Source organism: Stegostoma tigrinum, chromosome 10 (assembly GCF_030684315.1).
Source record: "Stegostoma tigrinum isolate sSteTig4 chromosome 10, sSteTig4.hap1, whole genome shotgun sequence".
In the NCBI taxonomy this organism is placed as follows: domain Eukaryota; kingdom Metazoa; phylum Chordata; class Chondrichthyes; order Orectolobiformes; family Stegostomatidae; genus Stegostoma; species Stegostoma tigrinum.
Window position 1 is genome coordinate 17,420,214 of NC_081363.1, and position 21,672 is coordinate 17,441,885.

Sequence of the window (21,672 nt, forward strand, 5' to 3'; positions counted from 1 at the left end):
AAGGCAGCTTCTGCATCGATGAGGCAGACCTAGCGCCAACACATGGCTGCTGAGGCAGAAGCGAAATTTGGGTTCCCAATGCCATCTGGGTCCCTGTGCAGATTCATGGCGTCGGTGGATCTGGGTCCAGTATGAGACCTGACGGCATCAACGTTGACTGCATCAGCTGTTTAGGCCTGAAGAGGTCACATGGCAGCAGCGGAGTAGAGTTTGGGTTGGTGTGGTCGTGAGCAGTATCAGTGGCATCTGAATTGGCAAGGTTCGGCAAGGACTAATAGTGGCAAGGGCATCAGTGGCGGCGAGATGGCGCCAAAACCATGGAGACTTTTGTTCTAGTGTCGGCAGCGCAGCGGAGGAGATTCGTTCCTGGCCAGTAGGCCCATGGCTCATGGTAGAGCATTTAACAAGAAGGGCTGAAAAGTTGAACATTTTTTCTTCATCTCTTTATTTTTCTGTTTTTATATTCAATGTTTTGGTTCATTTTTCTGTGTTTTAAGATGGCACCAGACAGTGGATACACTACACAACACTTCTCTGTATTTTGCAACAAAATACAGAGGACAATAAATAAATCATATTAAGAAATCAAATAAGCTCAGAAACAAAAAAGGGGCAGTTACTTTACTGGGATTACAGGTTAGGCTTTCCAACAGACACATGCAGATAGAGAAGGTATGTATGCAAATCACAGAAAGATACGACAGAAACAGAGTTATAATTGTAGGAAACTTCAACTTTGTTTTCATAGAATCCAAACAGAGTGGAAACAGGCCCTTTGGCTCAATAAGTCCATAACAACCCTTTGAGCATCCCACCGAGACCCATCTCCCTGTAATGCATCTAATCTAAACATCCATGAACACTATGGGCAATTTAGGCTGGCCAATCCACCTACCCTGCAGGCTGCAGGAGGAAACCACAGCACCCAGAGGAGACCGACACAGACACAGGGAGAACATTCAAACTCCACACAGACAGTCGCCTGAGGATGGAATTGAACCCGGGTTCTTGGTGCTGTGAGGCAGCAGTGCTAACCGCTGAGCCACTGTGCCACCCCAAACTCTGCTGACATTAACTGCCTTAGCATGAAGGGATTAAATGGGGTGGGATTTTTAACGTGCATCCTGAGAGCTTTTGTACTAGTGGAGAGCTACATGTACTAGAGATGGGGCAGTGCTGGACCGAATCCTACTGAGTGAAGCTAGTCAAGCAGTTGAGGTTTCATTGGGTGAGCATTTTGGGAACAGTGACTCCACATTTCAAAATCATTCTGGAAAGGGATAAGGATAGTGCAGAAGTTAAGGAGCTAAATTGGGAGTAAGGCTGATTATAACATCATTAGATAAGATCAGCTACTTGCAGGTAAGTCTAAATTTGGAAAGTGAGGGTCTTTTAAAAGTAGTATAGTGAGAATTCAGGGCCAATGTGGCCCTCTTAAGGGCAGATGGGGTAGGGGACAGGGTTTTCAGTTCTTGGATCATCAGGCTGTCTTCTGGGATAGAGGTGACTGTACAAGAGGGACAGGTTGCAATTGTAATGAGACTAGATTAATTTAAGATATCCAGTTAGCTTGGACAAGTTGGACCGAAAGGTCTGTTTCCAAGCTGTGCATCTCTATAAACCAGAGGGAGTCCAATATCCTTGCAGGGAGATTTAGCTAGTATTACCCAGGAGGGTTTAAACTTGTTTAGCAGGGGTTTGGGACTCTGAATAAGAGAAGGGCCATTGAGAAATTAGGGGAAAATACACAAGCTATCATGGGCAAGTTTACAATTCAGGATAGCCAAGGGCACAGTAAAGCGAGGGAAAATACTTCAAGTTGAAAGCGCATTTATTTCAATGCATGAGGCCCGACTGGTAAGGCAGATGAGCTCACAGCTTGGATTGGCTCTGGGGACTGGGATATTGTAGACATACAGAAACATGGCTGAGAGAAGGGCAGGATTGGCAGATCAATGTTCCTGGATACAGATGCTACAGGCATGACAGAAGTACAAGTAAGTGAGGAGGGGGAGCTGCCCTTTTGATAAGGGAAGACATAACAACAGAGCTTAGAGAGGATATTCTTAAGGTGTCATCAAATGAGGCCATATTGTTAGAAATTAGAAACAAGGAGGGGATGGTCACTCTATGGGGATTGTATTATAGACCCCCAAATAGCCAGCGGGTTCTAGAGGAGCAGATGTGTAGAGAGACTTCAGGTACCTGTAGGAATAATACAGTAGTATTGGTTGGAGATTTTAATTTGCCCTGTATTTATTGGGCCACCCAGGTTGTTAAAGGCCCGGACCAGGTGGGATTTATTCAAATGTGTCCAAGAAATTTCCTAAATCACTATGTAGAGGGCTCTATCTGGGAGGGTACAATACTGGAATTCCTCTTCAGAAACAAGGTCAGGCAAGTGATTGAAGTGTCAGTCAGAGAGCATTTGGATGCAGTGACCATAACTCTTAGTTTTATCATTGTTATGGAAAATACAGGACAGGCCCACAGGTTAGCATGCTCAACTGGGGCCAGTTTTGGAGCCATTAGGCAGGATCTAGGAGAGGTCGACTGGATGAGTCTGTTTTAAAGAAAAAGAACAACCAGCAAATGGGAGGCTTTTAAAAGTGTGAATCAAGAGGCCAGGGACAGTATGTCCCCATTACGGTGAATGGAAAAGCTGGCAGGTTTATGGGGATATCGAAGCTCTGGCGAGGAAGAAGGCGGCGGCATAAGCTATTGGGCTGACATGAATCCTCAGATCACTACAAAAAGTGTAGGAGCACACTTAAGAGGGAAATCAGAAGAGCAAAAAGATGGTATGGGATGGATCTAGCAGATAAGATTAAAGATAATCACAAGAGGTGCTACAGCTATATTAGAGTAAAAGGGTGGCTAGGGACAGAATCAAAGATCAGCATGGCAGTCTGTGTGCGGAGCCACAAGAGATAGGGGAGATTTTTAGTGATTATTTCTCTTCGGTGTTTACTGAGGACAGAATCATGGACACCATGGATATAAAGGAAACAAGTGGAGATTTTCTCAACTGCATAATATTACCAGAGAGGTGGTGTTTGCAGCCTTAAAGTGCATTAAAATTCCCTGGACCTGATCAAGTCCATCCTCTGATGGTGTGTGAGGTTAAGGAAGAAGTTGCAGAGGCCCTTGCAGAGATTTTTGCTTCATTTTTAGCCACTGGTGAAGTTCTGAAAGACTGGAGGGTGGCTAATGTTGTTCCATTGTTTAAGAAAGTTGGCAAAAGGCAAGCCAGGGAACTACTGAGCCACTGAGCTTAACATCAGTGGTAGGCAAGTTATTGGAGAGGATACTGAGGGACAGAACCAACATTTGGATAGTGAAGGACTGGTTAGGGATTGTGAGCGTGGATTTGTGCACAGGAAGTTATGTCTGACAAACCTTTTAGACTTTTTCAAAGAGGTAACCAAGAAGATAGCTGAGGGTAAGGCAATGGATGTTGGCTATATAGACTTTAGTTGTTTCTCAGACTGGAGGCCTGTGACTAGTGGTGTGCCATGGGGGTCAGTGCTGGGACCTTTGTTATTTTGTTATTTACATAAATGATCTGGATTTGAATGTACAAGGTATGATTAGTAAGTTTGCAGATGGTACATAATTAGGAGGTATCATTGATAGCGAGGAAGGTTACCATAAATTACAGAGGGGCCTTGATCAAACAGGGAAGTGAGCTGAGGATTGGCAAATGCAATTCAATGCAGGTAAGTATGACATATGGCACTTTGGAAAATCAAACCAAGGTAGCACTTGCACAGTAACTGGTAAGATCCTGAGGGTGTTGTGGAACTGAGGGACCTAGGAATACATGTACATTGTTTACTGAAGGCAGCATCACAGGTAGACAGGGTGGTGAAGAAGGCTTTAGCATGCTGGTCTTCAATCGGTCAAGGCATTGAGTATAGGAGTTGGGATGTTATGTTACAGTTGTATAAGTCATTGGTGAGACTGCAGTTGGAGTATTGTGTACAGTTTTGGTCACCCTTTTATAGGAATGACATAGTTAAACTTGATAGTGTGTGAAGAAGATTTACGAGGATGTTTCCAGGACTAGTACGCCTGAGATATACGGAGAGATTGGCCAGGGTAGGACTTTATTCACAACAAAAACAAAGTTGCTGTAAATGCTCAGCAGATTTGGTGGCATCTGTGAAGGAAAAAAACCGAGTTAATGTTTTGGGTCTGGTGACCCTTCCTCGGAACTGATGGTGGCTAGGAAACTGTCAGTTTATATGCAGAAAATAGGGAGCTGGGTGGGGGAAGAAATAAATGATAGGATAGAGCCCAAAGAGAGAGAAAGACAGTTGGACAGACAAAGGAGTTGCTAACGATACAGGACTTCATTCCTCGGGATTTAGGAGAATACAGGGTGGCCTTATTGAGGTGTATAAAATCATGAGGGGTAAAGATAGGATGAAAACATATAGTCTTTTTCCCAGGGATGGGGAGTTGAAAACTAGACAGCAGAAGGTTAAGGTGAAAGGGGATAGATTTAAGGAGGAACTGAAGGGCATCTTCTTCACACAAAGAGTGGTGCACATATTGAATTGGCAGCTGGAGAAAGTGGTTGAGGCAGGTACAATAGCTACATTTAAAAAGCATTCGGATAGTTAAATGGATGGGAAGGGTTGAGAGGGATGTGGACCAAATGCAGACAATTGGAACTAGCTGAGTGGGCACCATGGTCAGCATGGAGCAGTCCAGGCTGAAGGGCCTGTTTCCATGCTGCATATTCTATGGATCTATGTGAGGATGAGACCACCGCAGCTCCTTGCAGGTAGAAATGATTCCTAATACCTTTCCTGACTGGTCTGGCTATAACTCTTGGACTATGCCTCTTTGTTCTAGATCTTAAATTAGTAGAAATAGTTTATATTTAGTTACTTCCCTGTTAATATCCCTTCGACCTCAATTAAAATCACCGCTTAACCTTCCAAATTCCAGAGAATAAAGCCTCATTTGTCTAATCTTCTCATCACTTGTAAACCTGTATCAAACTCCCTCCAGTGCCAAAGCATTCTTCCTAAAGGTGTGGTGCCCAGGTCTACTCATAGTATTTTTAGTGGGGTCTAACTAGGGTTTTGTATATACTGCAGCAGTATATTTGTTTCCTTACATGCTGGCTCTTTAGATATTCCATTAGCATTCTAGACTATTTTCTGTAGCTGTTTGTGGCATTTTAAAGAAGTTCTACACCTGAACCTTCAAATCTGGCTGGAAATTCACTGCATTTAACTTTGCACCTTGTAAAAACATCTTGGTTTTTAAAATCTGAAATGGATGACCTCATATTTGCTTTTCAAAATCTATCTACAATAGCTTGCCCATTCACCTAGTTCCTTTGTGACTAAAGATATTGATGAAGGTAGTGCAGTTGATGTGTTTTACATGGACTTCAGTTAGGCCTTTGACAAGCCTCCACATGTAAGACCCATTGAGAAGAGCACACTGGATCGAGGGCAAGTTGGCAAACTGAATCCAAAATTGGCTTACAAATAGGCTACTGATGGAATACTGTGTATAGTTCTGGTCACCTCGTTATTGGAAGGATATGATTGCACTAGAAGGGGTGCAGAGGAGATTCATCAGGATGTTGACACGGATGAAAAATCTCAGTTACGATGCGAGACTGGAAATGTTGGGTTTGTTTTCCTTGGAGCAGAAGAAGCTGAAGGGAATATCAGGGTTGAGGTAGTTAAAATTATGAGAGGCATAGACAGAATCAATCTATGTTTTTATATGGGATCAAAGGTTATGGGAAGAAAGCAGGATTAAACTGTTGAGTTGGATGACCAGCCATGATAGTGATGAATGGCGGAGCAGGCTCTAAGGGCCGAATGGCCTCACCCTGCTCCTATCTTCTATGTTTCTAATCACTTCCCATTGCAGATGTGTCTAAGTCTAGACAGATAAGTTTAGGGTGAAGAGCAAATGATTCAGGAGGAGATCTGAGGGATTTTTTTCACTATAGGGTGGTGGATATATGAAACATGCCGCCTGAGAGGGTGATGGAGGCAGGTACTCTTGCAACATTTCAGAAGTGTAGATAGGTACTTAAATTCAGGGCATGGTAGGCTTTGGACCAAGTGCAGGTAATGGGATTAGTGTAGTTTGGTGTTTGTTGACCAGCATGGGCATGATGGGCTAAAGGATGTGTTTGTACGCTTTTTGGCTCTATGACAAATTGTACAAGATTATGGTGGGATGTATTGTGCACTGTTTTAAACACCGCATTTATAGGTTGGTCTAAAAATAATTAAAATAGTGCAGCACCAATTGACTCAGAGGTAAGCAGGTATGAGAGGTTATAGTGTTGGAAAATTTTGAGAAAATAAGGCTGAGAATCTTAAGAGGTATCTAATATAGATTTTTCAGACTATTCAAGGTCTAATAAGATAAATGGTAATACTGGTCGGTGAGATGTTAAGACATTTAAGGTAATCACAAAAGAGATTAGAAAAAAAATGTTTATTTACACTAAATTTAATTGGCTCTTGATATGAAATCAATATGTTCTTTAAGGAAGAGTACTAGAAAGTCGCTTGAAAAGAAGGGAATAAGCAAGAGACACACAAGAACAGAAGCTTGTGGAGAAACTCAGCAGCATCTGCAGAGAGAAAACAGAGTTATCTAGGCCCAAAATGTCAGCCTTCCTGCTCCTATGATGCTGCTTGTCCTGCTGTGTTCATCCAGCTCTACACCTTGTTATCTCAGATTCTCCAGCATCTGCAGTTCCTACTATCTCTGAGTTAAAGTCAAATCCAGTGACCTTTCTTCTGAGATGCTGCTTGGCCTGCTGTGTTCATCCAGCTCCACACTTTGTTATCTACCCTTCTTCAGAACTCAGTTTTGACCCTCAGTTCTGAAAAAGGGTCACTAGATTTGTAACATTAACTCCGTTTTCTCTTCACAGATGTTGCTGTTTTTCTAACAATTTTTGTCTTTGTGTGTTTCAGATCTCCAGCATCTGCAGTTCTTTGTTGTTTTATGAATGAACAAGAGAATTGGATTGCATCCAAATGGGGAAACACTAGTACACATTGATGGGACCAATGGCTTATTTCTTTGCTGATACATCAAATGATCTTATGCTTTATCCACAGGTTACTGGATTTATATGTGGATATATACGGATTGCAGGATGGTGAAATGGAGTACAATCATCTAATAAATATCTATAGAGATAGGAGACTTCAAAGTGGATGGAAATGACTGACCTGAAAATCATTGGCTTTATTGTAGTGCATGTTGAGTGCACGGTAAAGTTCGGAGTCTCTGTTGACTTTTAGATCATTGGCATTGGTTATGCCACCATTTACAGCCTGTCGGGCAAATTTCTCCATCTGGATATAGTAAAACTCTCGAAAGTTGCTGAACCATTTGATGAGCTGTGACGTGATGCATCTGTTAAACTGGTGATAAAACAAATCAATGGTGGGGGGGGGGTTGATCATTATAAATCAGGTCTGTCTCTGCAATTACTAACACAACATCACTTAATATATGATTTTTTTAAAAAATTAACTTATTAAAAATATATAAATGATAACAAAGACAGTATTAAATATCCGATAACTGTTCCCGAATTGAGAAGGCATTTATCACATGCTTAATGAATTATATATTATGTTTAATCAGAGATGTTCTTAAAACCATACAGATAGTTGCTTGGTGGTACCGGACGTGGCAGTCTTGCTGATACAGGGACAAGTTGTTGTACATTTTCGTCTTGGATACATCAGGACAGCCACAGAAATACCAAAAATCAAAGGAAACAACAGTTTAGAGGCACAAGAAATATGGTGCTGATAGATGACAGGTGGACTCTAATTTGGTCAAGGTGTTGCCATGGAAAACACACAAGCTTTGGTCTAATTGAAAAAGGTACAATCCATGGACAAAGGCCTTTCCCCTGCTGAGGACCAGTCACTGTACATCAATATCTGTAGCTTCTTACACCCATTGGTGTACCAGCTTGCAAACCCAACTGATAATCTTCAACTGGTTTCTAATGTAATTCTTAACATACATAACCCAGAGGGCAGTTTTTAAACAGGGTTCATGCCACATGCTCACTTCACAACCTAAACTTAACACAGCCAGGTGCTTGTCAGCACACAATTTGACTGATAGCTCCAAGTGGTTACAAAGACTTTGATATGGGGATATGATCAAAATACTTGCTATAAAGGATGTGGCTGTTGAAGGAATTTAAGTGTAGTTCATGGGTTTTTAACATTGTTTGCACAATTATGTTGTTTAATTTCAGCATGGGTCCCTGAGGTCTGCCCATGGTGGATATTGTGCGAGTTGGCGTGAGGGTGTAAGAGCAAAAGGTAGTGGTTAGGGATATGGGCTGATATAAGGCATAGATGCTACAAAGGGATGTTACTGAATGGTCACAGAGGCACACAGAGGTTGGAACAGGAGAAATCACTAGGTCCCGCAAGCCTGCTCCAATGTTCAATAAGATCCTGCATGATCTGACCACTCCACCACAGCCTACCCCTTTTAATCTTTCATCCTTTGCTTATTAAGAATTGATCTAGTCTGCTTTTAATATATTATATTGATATATAGCTGGCTCTATCACTGTTTGAGGAAGACATTTCAAACTACTGAACCATAAAAAAGTTCTCCTTATCTCGATCTTGAATATTTTTAAGAAGTAACCTCTAGTTCTATATTGTCCTGTTATTCTCGCACCACAAGAAATGTCCTTTCCACATGCACACTGTCAAGATCCCTTAGATTCTTAAGTTTCAACCATGTTGCACCCTATTCTTTTAAACTCCAGCAGATACAAGCCTAGCCCAGAAACACTATCCTCACAAAGTAATATTGCTCAACCATTCCCCAACCCTGCCTCTGGATACTTTTACATCCTTCAAATGAGGAGGCCAATACAGTATTCAGCATGTCAGATGTGGGGTCACCAGTGTCCTGTATATTGGAAGCATAAGCTCACTACTTTGTATTAAAATTTCCTTGCAATAAATCATAACATTCTATTAGCTTTTATTGTTATTTGCTGTATCTGAATACCAACATTGTGTAATTCATGTACTAGGACGCCCAGATTGCACTTCATCTCAGAGTTCTGCAATCAATCACCATTCACATATGTTAGTCCAAAGGTGTGCAGCTTAGGTGGACTGGCGATGTTAAATTGTCCTTAGTGTCCAGGAATCTGCAGGCTGGGGGAGTTAACCATGGGAAATACAGGGTTACAATAATAGAATTGGGGAGTGGGTCTGGGTGGAATGCTGTTTGGAGGATCAATATGGACCCAGTGTACTGAATAGCCTGCTTCCACACCATGGGGATTCTATGATTCTACCAAAATGGATGATTTCATATTTTCCCCACACTGCACTCCATTTGCCAGATATTTTCCCACTCACTTAACATATCCATATCCCTCTGTATGGCCTTTTCACAACTAACTTTGCAACCTATCTTTGTCTCATCAGGAAATTTAGCAATCATATCACACCTAATACCATGAACTTATATTTTCCATCATAACCTTTGATATGGTACTTTATCAAATACTTTCTGTAATTCTAAGTATATTACTACCACTGGTTCAACTTTAACCACTGCACATATTATTTTCTCAAAGAATCCAATAAGGTGGCAAAACATAAATTTTCCTTTCACAAAAAGGATACTTATCTAGCCTGATTACTATGAATTTTACTAAGTTCCCCACTATAATGTCTTTAATAAAAGCTTCAAACATCTTCCCTATGTAAGATGCTAGTTTCCCACTTTCTATCTCTGTGCTCTTTGGAATAAAGGATTTACATTTGGTATTTCCCAACTTTAATGGAATTCTCCTCAAACTACAGAATTTTGGAAAATTAAAACCAACACATCAATAATCTAAAACAAGAGAAATTGCTGGAAAATCTCAGCAGATCTGGCAGCATCCATGAGAGAAATTAGAGTTAACATTTCAGGTCTAGTGACCCTTCTTCGCTACTGGAGATTATATCATTTGTTGTGAGGGGTATCAAACAAAGGAGGTTCTTGAGTGTTGTTGGAGCTGCACTGTCCAGACAAGTTGGGAATATTCCATTTCAGTCCTGACTGCACATTGTAGATGATTTACAGGCTTTGGGAAGTCAGGAGATGAGTTTCTCAGTGCAAGATTCCTGGCTTCTGACCTGTTCTTGTAGCTGCTGTACTTAAGTGACAAGCCGAATTCATTTTCTGTCAATGCTAAATCCCAGGATTTTGATAGTGTAAGTTTCAGTGATAGCAGTACCATTGAATATTAAGGGACAACGATAAATACCATCTTCTTGGAAACGGCCATTGGCTAGTACTTAGGTACATTTATGTTATTTGCCACCTGTCAGCCTAAATTTTCACATTATCTTGATAATGTCACATTCTGACATTAATGGCTTCAGTATTGGAGAGTCACAAATGGTGCTGAACATTGATGATTGCACAATGAACATCTCTACTTCTGACGTTTTCATGGAGGGAAAGTTATTGATGAAGTAGCTGAAGATCATGGGGCCTAGGACACTACCCTGAAGAGATGGCCCGGAGCTGCGATAACTGACACCTACAAACCACAACCATCTTCCTTTGTGCCTGGCATGACTCCGACCAGTGGAGAGATTTCCCACTAATTCCCGTTTGAGGGCTCCTTGATCCACATTTGCTTAAATGTGATCACTTTCACCTCACCTATGCAATTCAGCTTATTTGCCTAACTTTGGACCAAATGTAATGAGGTCAGGAGCTGAATGGCCCTGGTGGTGTCCAAACTGGGTGTCAGTGAGCAGGTTATTGCTGAGCAACTGCCCTTTGATAATGCTGATGATGACATTTTCCATTACTTTACTGATGATTGAGACTGGACTGCTGGGCCAATTGGCCAGGTCAGATTTGTCCTGCTTTGTGTGAACAAGACAAACTTGGACAAGTTTCCACATGGTTGGATCGATGCCAGGGTTATAGATGCTCTGGAACAGCTTGACTTGGGGATTGGCAGGTTTTGAGGCACAAGTCTGCAGTAGTCTTGTTGGAATATTTTTAGGGCCCATGAACTCTGCAGTATCCAGTGTCTCCAACTGTTTCTTGATATCACGTTCATTGAATCGAATTGGCTGAAGACTGGTATCTGTAATGCTGGGGACCAGGGGAGGGGAATCGAGATAGATCATCCACTTGGCATTTCTGGCCAAATTTTCCAGTGAGTTGTTTAATTGTCCACCACCATTCATAACTGGATGTGGCAGGACTGCAGAGCTTAGATCTGATCTGTTGACTCCAGGACTGCTTAGCACTTATCACTTACTGCTCATGTTGTTTGGCATGCAGTTAGTCTTGTTCGGTTGCTTCACTAGGTTGACACCTCAATTTTCGTTCTGCATGGCGCTGTTCCTGGCACACCCTTCTGCACTGTTCATTGAATCAAGGTTGATCGCCTGGCTTGATGGTAATGTTTGAGTGGGAGATAAGGTTGCACATTGTGTTGGAGTACAATTTGGCTACTGTTGATGGCACACAAACACCTCATGGATGCCCAGGATTGAATTTCTAGATCTGTTTGAAGTTCCTCCCTGTTAGTAAAGCGATAGTGTCACAAGAGAAAGATGGATGTTCTCAATGTGAAGGCAGGACTTTTTGTTTCCACAAGGACTGTGCGATGGTCATTCTTAAAAACACTTTCATGGACAAATGCATATACAGCAGGGCAGATTGGTGAAGATAAGTTCAAGTGTATTTTTCCCTCTTGTTAGTTTTCTCTTCACATGCCACAGATCCAGTCCTGCAACAATGTCCTTTAGGTCCCAATGGTGGCAGTGCTGCCAAGCCGATCTTGATGGCAGACATGGTAGTCCTCCACCCAGAATATATTTTGCACCCTTGTCACCCTCAGTGCATCTTCCAAGTATTAATCAACATTGATGACGATTAATGAGAATGAGACGAGGGAGATTGCACATGGTAATGAGCAGGAAATTTCCTTGCCCATGTTTGACTTGTTACCATGAAACTTCATGGATTCGGAGTCAATGTTGAGGACTCCTCAGGCAACTGCGTTCTGGCTGTATACCATTATGCCACCACCTCTGCTGCGTCAGGCCTGCTCGTGCGTCAGGACAGGATGGTGTTGCTTGGGATGTTGTGTGCAAGGTGTGCATGAGTATGACATTAGTCAATCAACAACCTGACAGTCTGAGAGACAGTTCTCCCTCTTTTGGCTCAAACCTCTAAATGTTTGAGAGAAGGAATTTGCAGGATCGACACGATTGTTTCTGTCACTGTTGTCTCTGGTGCCTTGGTTGATACCTGGTGATCCATCCAGTTTTCATTTCTTTTCTCCTTTCTAGCAGTTGGTTCAACTGAGTGTCTTTCTTGGCCATTTCAGGAGGATGGTTGTAAGTCAGTCACATTGCTGTGGGTCTAAAATCACATACAGGCCAGACCAGGTAAGGATGGCAGTTTGCTTCCCCTAGGAGGACATTGGTGAAGCTGATGGTTTTTGACCATAGTCACCATTTGACTTGAAATTCCAATTTTGTTTTGAAAAATTGAATTCAAATTCCATCATCTGCTGTGGTAAGATTCAAACCAAAGTCCCCAGAACATTACATGGGTCTGTGGATCACTAGTCTAGTAACAATAGCACAAGGCCATCACTTTCCCCTGTAGCAGTGACTAAGTCCCCTTGCTAACATCTGGGGCCTAGTGCTAAAATCTGAAGAATTAATGCACAGTTTAGTCAATATATCTTAAAATAATTGTCTTACCTTAAATGTAAGTATTGTTTACCACCAACGCTCTGGGTACAGCCTAGTTCAGACTTCAACAGATTTTTAAAAAATGACTCACCTTAATTCTGAACAGCTTCCCACTCAAAACACAAATTGTGGATTTTTCACCCATCTCACCAGCACTGTTCGCTTATTTCAGAAACCAACACAAATATCCCATGAGTGCACAGGGCCCTGAGACTACAGAAATGTAAATGCTGTGGGTTGTGGGCTCCAAACATACAAGATATTTGTGCCGATGCCTGAAATAGTTTGACAGAAAGTTGTGGCTGCCTGAGAACTTCAGAATCAGAAAGCACAGAACTGCTTTGCTTCAACTTTCAAGTTACGGTGAATTGTAAAGCGTTCTTTGCTTTTTGGTCCTTTTATTTCATTTTCTAATGGGAGCCCACAGAAAGATGTTTTCTGATTGTGGAAGATTCTTCTCTGCTCCCTTGTGGCCCAGAGTCCTCTGATATCTTGCCCAAAACTTTGCACATGATGTGGGACACTGATGGGGGGCTGACTACCCAGCCATGAGGGGTATCACTAAAATTGGTGAACTGCTGTTACTAGAGTGTTGTCGGGCCTCTAGCATCCCCTTTCCCTGGTCTTGCAGTGATAAACTAGCCATTTACAGTATTGCTAATGGTTTCAGCCATGGCTCGATTGGCAACAGCCTTTCTTCTGAATCGGAAGGTTGTGGGTTCAAGACCAGCTCCAGAGACATCAACACAATAAGCTAGACTACCACCCCAGCACCATACCGAGTGAGTGCAGCACTGCTGATCATGGTATCTTTTTGTGATTCACCCAGAAAGTAAAACTGCTGAATGAAATAGGGTCTAGGCCCGAAATGTCAGCTTTTGTGCTCCTGAGATGCTGCTTGGCCTGCTGTGTTCATCCAGCTTCACACTTTGTTATCTTGGATTCTCCAGCATCTGCAGTTCCCATTATCTCTGAATGAAATATACTCATCTGTTATACTTCAAAGTAGGGGCACTGAGTGCCCATTTCCTAGTATCATAGGCTTCATCCTCCTCAGTCATCTGCCCAGTCCAGTGGAGTACATGAGAAAGGGAGGAACAAAAGGATATTCAGATTGGTCGAGACAGAGGTAGCTCATGTCAAACATGAATTCCAGCTCTTTTAAGTCTGAATGGTTTTGATGCTGCAAAAACTACATAATTCTATGAGCAAAGATGTTATCCCAACTGTCCTGGTAAAGAATGAGCCTTCAATCAACATCAATTAAACAGATTATTCAGTCATTAACAAATTGTTGGAAATTGATGGGGTTATGTTGGCTACTGCATTTCCTACAGTGCAACAACAACTAGACTTCAGAAGAAGAGATAATGGAAACTGCAGATGCTGGAGAATCCAAGATATCAAAACACAGCAGGACAAGCAGCATCTTAGGAGCACAAAAGCTGATGTTTCAGGCCTAGACCCTTCATCAGAAAGACTTCAGAAGAACTTTGTTGACTGTAAAACACTTTAGGGTGTGCAGATTATGAAAGGCACCACATAAACATAGGTCCCCAAATATTGCTTTGATTAATTCATCACCGTGTTTCCTCATCTGTACTGCTTGGTTTCACAACAAGTAGTAGTTAAAAGGGGAAGACTTCCATTTAGAGAGAGATCCTGAGTAAAAAAGGACTTTATCACAGACACAGTACCATTTCATGACATTGAACTCTGCCTAATGTATTCACATGCAAATGAATGATTGATAAGTAGGCAAAGACAGAAGGCATTCACCCCCTTTAAGATCTACAAATGACAATGACTTAAGTCATATGGTGATTGCCTATTACATCACCGTCTCTTGAGTAATAGAAAAATTTCCTGGTCTTGTTTGATATTCAATGTCCACTTGGAATTAACGGCCATATCTCGTTTAAATGGTTCGACTGAAGTTTGGACACAAGCTTGTTTAATCGGAGACTAAGGAGTAAGTGTTCAATAAGACGCTATGGATGAAACAGTACTCTTCAATTAAAGGGGCTGGATGTTAGGTGAGTTGCACCAACTTCATTTGCACAGTTCTCCGAACATCGACAATTTTTCTTCAAAATGAACAGCCACAAGTATTTAAACTGTGCTGGCAGTGTCTACCTACAATTCTCAGTGCCTTGCATTCTGCCATCAAAGCAATTGCTTCCTTTGTGGCCCACTAATCCAGGCCAGCGAGTCAGCAAGCTTGTGGTGTGAAGCCAAATAACTTCGCTAGTGCTACAACTGCTGACACATATAGACTGACTCGCTGTAAAATTGTAATTAAAACAATCAAGCTAACAACAACAAGAAGGCTCTCACCCAGTAACCTTTAATGATTTTTCAGGTTTAGCTTGGAAAATGTAAGAACCAGCGAATTCAGGATCTCTGTACATGCGTGTCTGGGATTTTGAAGAGCTGCTTTTTGAACAGGCTACGGGCTACAACAGATATATAGGAAACTGGTGGTAGCAGAACGACTTAGGCTGCTACAGTTCCCTTTTTTTAAAAAAAGTCACTGTTGTAGAAAAAGCGTAATAAAGTTGCACACAAAGTCCCTCAAACAAGAAAAAACCATTCTTTATCTGTTTTAATAATGCCTGTGGTAAGTAAACAATTTCACACAAGAAATGGAAAAACTGAAACTGCTGGAGTAATCCTGACTGTCCATAATTGTTATAGCTCAGGCTGCAATGTTGAGGGAATGCTCTAACCAAAGCCAGCTGGAGTGTTGTGTACAGTTCTGAGCACCACACTTGAGGAAGGATGTGAATACATTGGAGAGAATGTTTGATGAGAATAAGACCATAATATGTAGCAGTAGAATTAGGCTATTCGGCCTAATTTGCTCCACCATTCGCTAATAGCTGAAATGTTTCTCAACCCATTCTTATGCCTTCTCACCGTAACCCTTGATTCCCTTACTAATCAAGAACACATCTATCTCTGTCTTAAGTACACTCAATGATGTGTTCCCCACAGCCATAGAGTCATAAAGCTGCACAGCCTGGAAATATACCCATTGGTCCAATTCATCTCGTTTGCCATCATTTGGACCCTATCCCTCCAAACCCTTCCTATTCATATACCCATCCAGATGCCTTTTAAATGTCATACCAACCTCCACCACTTCCACTGGCAGCTTATTCTATGCACACCCCACCGTTTGTGTGAAAACATTGTGCCTAAGGTCCCAAAAAAATCTTTGCTCTCTCACCTTAAACGTCTAGTTCTGGACTCCCCTGCCTTGGGGAAAAGACCTTGACTATTCAACCTTTCGATGCTCCCCATAACTTTATAAACTCTATATGGTCACCCTCAGCCTTCAATTCTCCAGGGAGAATATCCACAGCCTATTCAGCCTCTCCCGATAGCACAAATCCTCCAAACCTGGCAATATTCTTGTAAATCTTCACTGAACCCTTTGAAATTACACAACATCTCCCTAAAGTAGGACAACAAGAATTGAACTCAATATTCCAAAAGTGGCCTAACCAGCGTCCTGTACAGCCGTAACATGACCTCTCAACTCCTACACTCAATGCACTGACCAATAAAGGGAAGGATACCAAACACCTTCTTCACTACTTTCAAGGGTCTATGAATCTACACTCCAAGCTTGTGCAGCAATGAGTTCTACAGATTAGCAGCCATCTGCTGAAGAAATGCTCCTCTTTTCAGTTTTAAAGGGTTGTCTCTTCATTCTGAGGCTGTTCCCTTGGATCCCAATCTCTGCTACCAGTGGAAATATCTTCTTCATATCCACTGTATCCAGGCCTCCCAGCATTCTCTAAATTTCAATCAGATTTTCCCCTCACCCTTCTAAACTCCATTGAGTACAGACGCAGGGTCCCCAACCTCCCCTCATATGACAAGCCCTTCATCCCTGGGTTCATTCTGGTAAACCTCCTACACACTCTCTCCAAGGCCAGCACTTTTCTTAGATTCAGACCCCAAAACTGCACACAATATTTCAAACGTGGTCTGACCAGAGCCTTATTCAGCCTCAGCAGTACATCTCTGCTTTGATACTGGGCATCTTCTCTGAGCCATTTTAAAGGTACCATCGTGCTCTGGTCAAGTTGGTTGGACTGGCTTCACACATGGGTTAACTAGTAGTTGAACAGTGCAAATACTGCCATGTACTTCAGAGAAAACACAATATTCATGGGTGAGTGAGCAGATCTATGTCTTTCCTGGGAGATACTCTCAGAAGATTAAGAGAGAAGTTTGTCTTCGGGTCATTGATCACCCTCTGATTTAACTGCCTGTTCAGCTGTCAGCTTCTGTCCACCTCTCAACTGAAGACTAGGCCATTTTAAACTCCAACTCTTTTCCACTCAGCAAAGGAAAGTTTCAGCTATAAAGTTTATGAAGGTTATTCTGATAGGGTAGAAATAAGGGGAATGGGAAGAGACCTGTAATGAGAGGCATTGGCATGGGCTAGCTGGCTCCTTTCTGCCTTGTACATTCCATATCACTTATCAGCCTGTCATTAATATTTACAAAAACCTGGAACTGTTATGGAAATGCAACCAAGGTGGTCAACATACAGCTCAGCCATGATCTAACTGAACATGCAATAAGCTCCAGGGCTGAATGGCCTCCCTCTATTCTAATGTGCAAGCCCTGATTGGCTGATAGTAAACAATTTATAGATTGTGGGACCAGCGCTATCTCCAGCTGAAAAAAAAATCTGTAGCTGTTTGTTGTGCTAGTTATGAACAGAGTGGGAAAGAAATGCTTTGTACTGAAAAATCTCCACAAAGTGAACTGCTTTTACTGGGAAGTACAGGCACTGAATGCTCCTTTGCATTCTAAAGCTGTCGAGAGGTAAAACAGCCGTGATGGAATTGAGTCAGACATCCGGGATTAGCTTCCCATTGTTCCTGAAGACTCTCTCACGCTGAATTGCAAGAATGAGGAAGGGAAGCAAGTTCACTACGTGACCTGAGAGTGACCTCAACAGGGGTCAGTGATGCACAAAAACAGGGATACCAGTCATAGAACACCAAAAGGAAGAGATTGCTGGACTAAGACACTAGGATCAAATAGTTTGTGCATAGTTATTTTCATAACATGTGTTCTGCTGTTTAGCAAACCAGCTCCATGTTCTGTCAGATTTCCATGGTGGCTCAGTGGTTAACGCTGCTGCCTCACATAACCAGGGACCCAGGTTCAAGTCAAACATAAGGTGACTGTGCGGAGTTTTCACATTCTCTCTATGTCTGCATGGGTTTCCTCCAGCTATTCTAGTCTCCTCCCACAGTGCAAAGATGTGCAGGCTGGGTGAATTGGTCATGCTGAATTCTCCTGTAGTGTGGGGGTTGGGTGGATTAGCCATAGGAAATGTGGGGTTACGTGGATAGTGTGGTGGAGGGGGAGGGGATGGTCTTTGGAGAGTCAGTGCAGACTAGATCGGCCAAATGCTCTCTCTCCACACTGTACGGATTCTACGCTTCTGAAGAAGTTTTCTCATTAAGGATATATGTCTCATTTATCCAAGAGAGTCTGTTCTCTTGAAAGCTGTAACCTTCACCTTTTTTTAAAAACTGGTGCCAATGTCAGAATAAGTCGAGATTTTAATCAATCATCATCAAATCCCTACAGAATGGAAACAGGCCCTTTGGCCCAACAAGTCCACACTGACCCCCAGAGCATCCCACCCAGACCCATTCTCCCACCCAAACTACACATTCCTGAACGCTACAAGCAATTTAGTGTGGTCAAACCACCTAACCTGCACATCTTTGGACTGTGGGAGGAAACCGGAGCACCCGAAGGAAGCCCGTGCAGACACAGGGATAAGGTGCAAACTCCACACAGGCAGTCGCCCAAGGGTGGAATCGAACTCAGGTCCCTGGCACCAGTGGGAAGCAGTGTTAAACACTGAGCCACCATGCCACCTTTTGCTGCCCTCTTCCAGCACAGAGCTGACAGGCCTCCAAAAACCTTGCATGGGTATTCTAATCCACTGCACTACTGAAAAGACTTTCCTTAACATATAGCTACACATTCCCTTACTGGGACACACGCCTTATCTTGTCTCAAGTGCACATTCCTTGCTCCTTCATTGCTGTCAAGAATAAGTGATCATTTTAATTTGCTTACCTTAACATCTGGGAAGTATGTTTTCAACGTAGCTGAGCTGGGGTAACGGATATAGAAGAACATCAACTTGGCTTTCTTCAGGTGATTAGGTGTTAGTCCCTCCTGAATAGGAAGATTGGTTAAGGAAAGGTGCACCAGGATGGTCAATACTGCCAGAAAACATTAAATATTCCTGACCTACTTTACACTCTTACAGATTGCCTATTCTTTATATAAAAACTATCACTGTACCAGTTCCCAAAGATGAAACATCTAAATGGAGGATTTCCATTCCTTAGCACATACTGGGAGCACCACAGCTCTGCCTTTTGTGTAATCCCGATCTATTTCAACCACAGCAGAGGATAACATTCAGTAATAAACAATTTTGCCTTTAAGGTCATCACACTTCAGGTGAATCTTAAAAGATGCACTGTCAAGGTAATCTGTTATAAAGGCCTGTGGGGGGAGGAGGGGGGTATATCTAACTTCTCACATCTACAATATGAAAACAAAATATTGGTGTGCCTTTGTAATGTCAAAAGTGCAATTGATAGCTTGGTGAACTGTAACAGTCGAGTCTCAGAAGCACTGTCTCACTTAAAGTTATATTTTTCATTTCTTGCTCTATTCTGTTTCAATGTCATGGATCTGGAAGTTTAGAAGGGGCTACTGTTGACTTATTGGCTAAATTTAATGAACTGGACAACTTGAGCTATATATTTTGATGGGAAAAACACTTTAAACATTCTGTATGTGGTTCCTTGAAGATCAATGTTGTGGACATAATCTCTCTCAAGAGCAGAAAGGAAACTATGCCTTTTTTGCAGTATACAGCAAATAGAAGACAGAAAACAGAGCAGGTCTTGCTGCAGATGTATTTCTTCCTGGTGCTATCACCTATATTTCCTTCTAAACTCCCCTCTTACTTGCTAATGAACTATTGTGGATAAAACATACCCTCATTGTTTTATAGTAACGTAGAAGTTTAGTTAACTAACAGAAAATAGATTTATGATAATGGGTCATTGTCATCGGTCACCCACATAGACTGTCCCACAGACAGGACAGATCCACTAAAAGTGGTAGCACAGTGATATATTGTCAGGAAGGAGTGCTCAACATTGACTCTGGACCCCAGTGTCTGAAGGCATCAAGGTCAAATATGGGAAAGGAAAACTCCCACTGATTACTACCTTGTGCTACTCAGCCAATCAGCTCTATTTAACATTGAACGGCAGTTGAAGGAAGGGCATAGAAAATAATCTGGGTGGAGATTCAATGTCCATCACCAAGGGTAGCTCATTAGCTCCACTACTGAATGAGTTGGTAAAGTCCTAAAGAACTTAACTGCTTAGCTACTGTAGGGGTGAGGGATCCAGTCCACTCAAATCTACCCATAGCAGATGCATCTAATGACAGTATCAGTAGGAGTGACCACTGTACTGTCCTTGCAGAAACAGAATCCCTTATTCACACGGAGAATACTTGCGGTTATGTTGTGTGGCACTGCCAAGTTGTTAAATGGAACAGATTTTGAGCACATCTACTACTTCACCCCGGGCACTCATTAGATAATGTGGACCATCAGCAGGAGAGTTGTATTCAAACACAATCTAACTTCATGGCCTGTCATATTCCCCATTTACCATGACCAATAACAAAGGATAAGTGCAACTCTAGTAACAATGTCTTTTTGACTACAATGGGAAACACGATCAGAAACAAAGCCATTTCTTTGTGCGAAAGCTTACTGTGTAAAGGGTGAAGATTGACCATGTTTATCAGCTCCCGAGAAGTCTCAGTCACATGCGGCCTTACTTGTTGTTGTTGTGGAACACTTACAGTGTGAGGGTGCGAAGCTTGACCAGGTTAACAAGCCTGCATAAGCAAGGCAGCCATGCTGGCTGATAGCAACAAATGTAACTGGGCAATGTAAGAAGGGTTCAACTCAAAAGGGGGCTAAACTCCAAAGGTTCAAGTAGAGGTGGGTTAACAAGAAAGGAAATGGACAGACAACACCAGAGAGTGGAAGAGGACCACCTACAGTGATGTGGGCAAGTTATAGTGTAGAGGGGAGGATAGAGAGCGAACAAATCAAATGCAAAATAAACAATTATTCTCCTAAACTGCATCACAAAAAGGCCTTGTAGAGAATGCACAGTACAAATAAGTGTGGCCAGCGAGCTGTTTGCACATATTCCCACACAGCACAAACATATTCAACTTGCGAGAGGTCCCGGGTTCAACTCCTGGATGAGGCTAGTCAGTCTTACTTCTGTGTGGGCAAACTATTGGAGAGGATTCTGAGAGATAGTACTTATGATTATTTAGAAAAGCACAGTTTGATTAGAGATAGTCAGCATGGTTTTGAGGGGGGCAGGTCATGCCTCAAGCCTTATTGGATTCTTCGAGAATGTGGCAAAACACTTTAATGCAGGTCGAGCAGTGGATGTGGTGTGTATGGATTTTATCAAGCCATTTCATAAGGTTCCTTGTGGTAGGTTCATTCAGAAAGTAAGGAGGCATGGGATTCAGGGAAATTTGGCTGTCTGGATACAGAATTGGCTGTCCAATAGAAGACAGAGTGTGCTAGTAGATGGAAAAGTATTCATCCTGGAGCTCGGTGACCAGTGATGTTCCGCAGGAATCTCTTCTGGGACCTCTACACTTTGGGATCTTCATAAATGACTTGGATGAGGAAGTGAAAGGGTGGGTTATTAACACAAAGGTTGTTGGAGGTGTGGATAGTGTAGAGGGCTGTTGTAGGTTGCAACAGGAT

At 42.3% G+C, this 21,672-nt stretch overlaps 1 protein-coding gene across 1 annotated transcript in view; it reads right to left on the reverse strand.

Annotated features, from left to right (window-relative positions):
• The window catches only part of LOC125455706 (prospero homeobox protein 1), a 62,744-nt gene that overhangs the window by 14,237 nt on the left and 26,835 nt on the right, over positions 1–21,672 (reverse strand). The window contains exons 3-4 of the mRNA XM_059649434.1: positions 18,912–19,013; positions 7,233–7,427 (exon numbers count right to left, since the gene is read on the reverse strand). Of these exons, the coding sequence (XP_059505417.1) occupies positions 7,233–7,427; positions 18,912–19,013 (297 nt within the window). The remainder of the gene's footprint in view (positions 1–7,232; positions 7,428–18,911; positions 19,014–21,672) is intronic.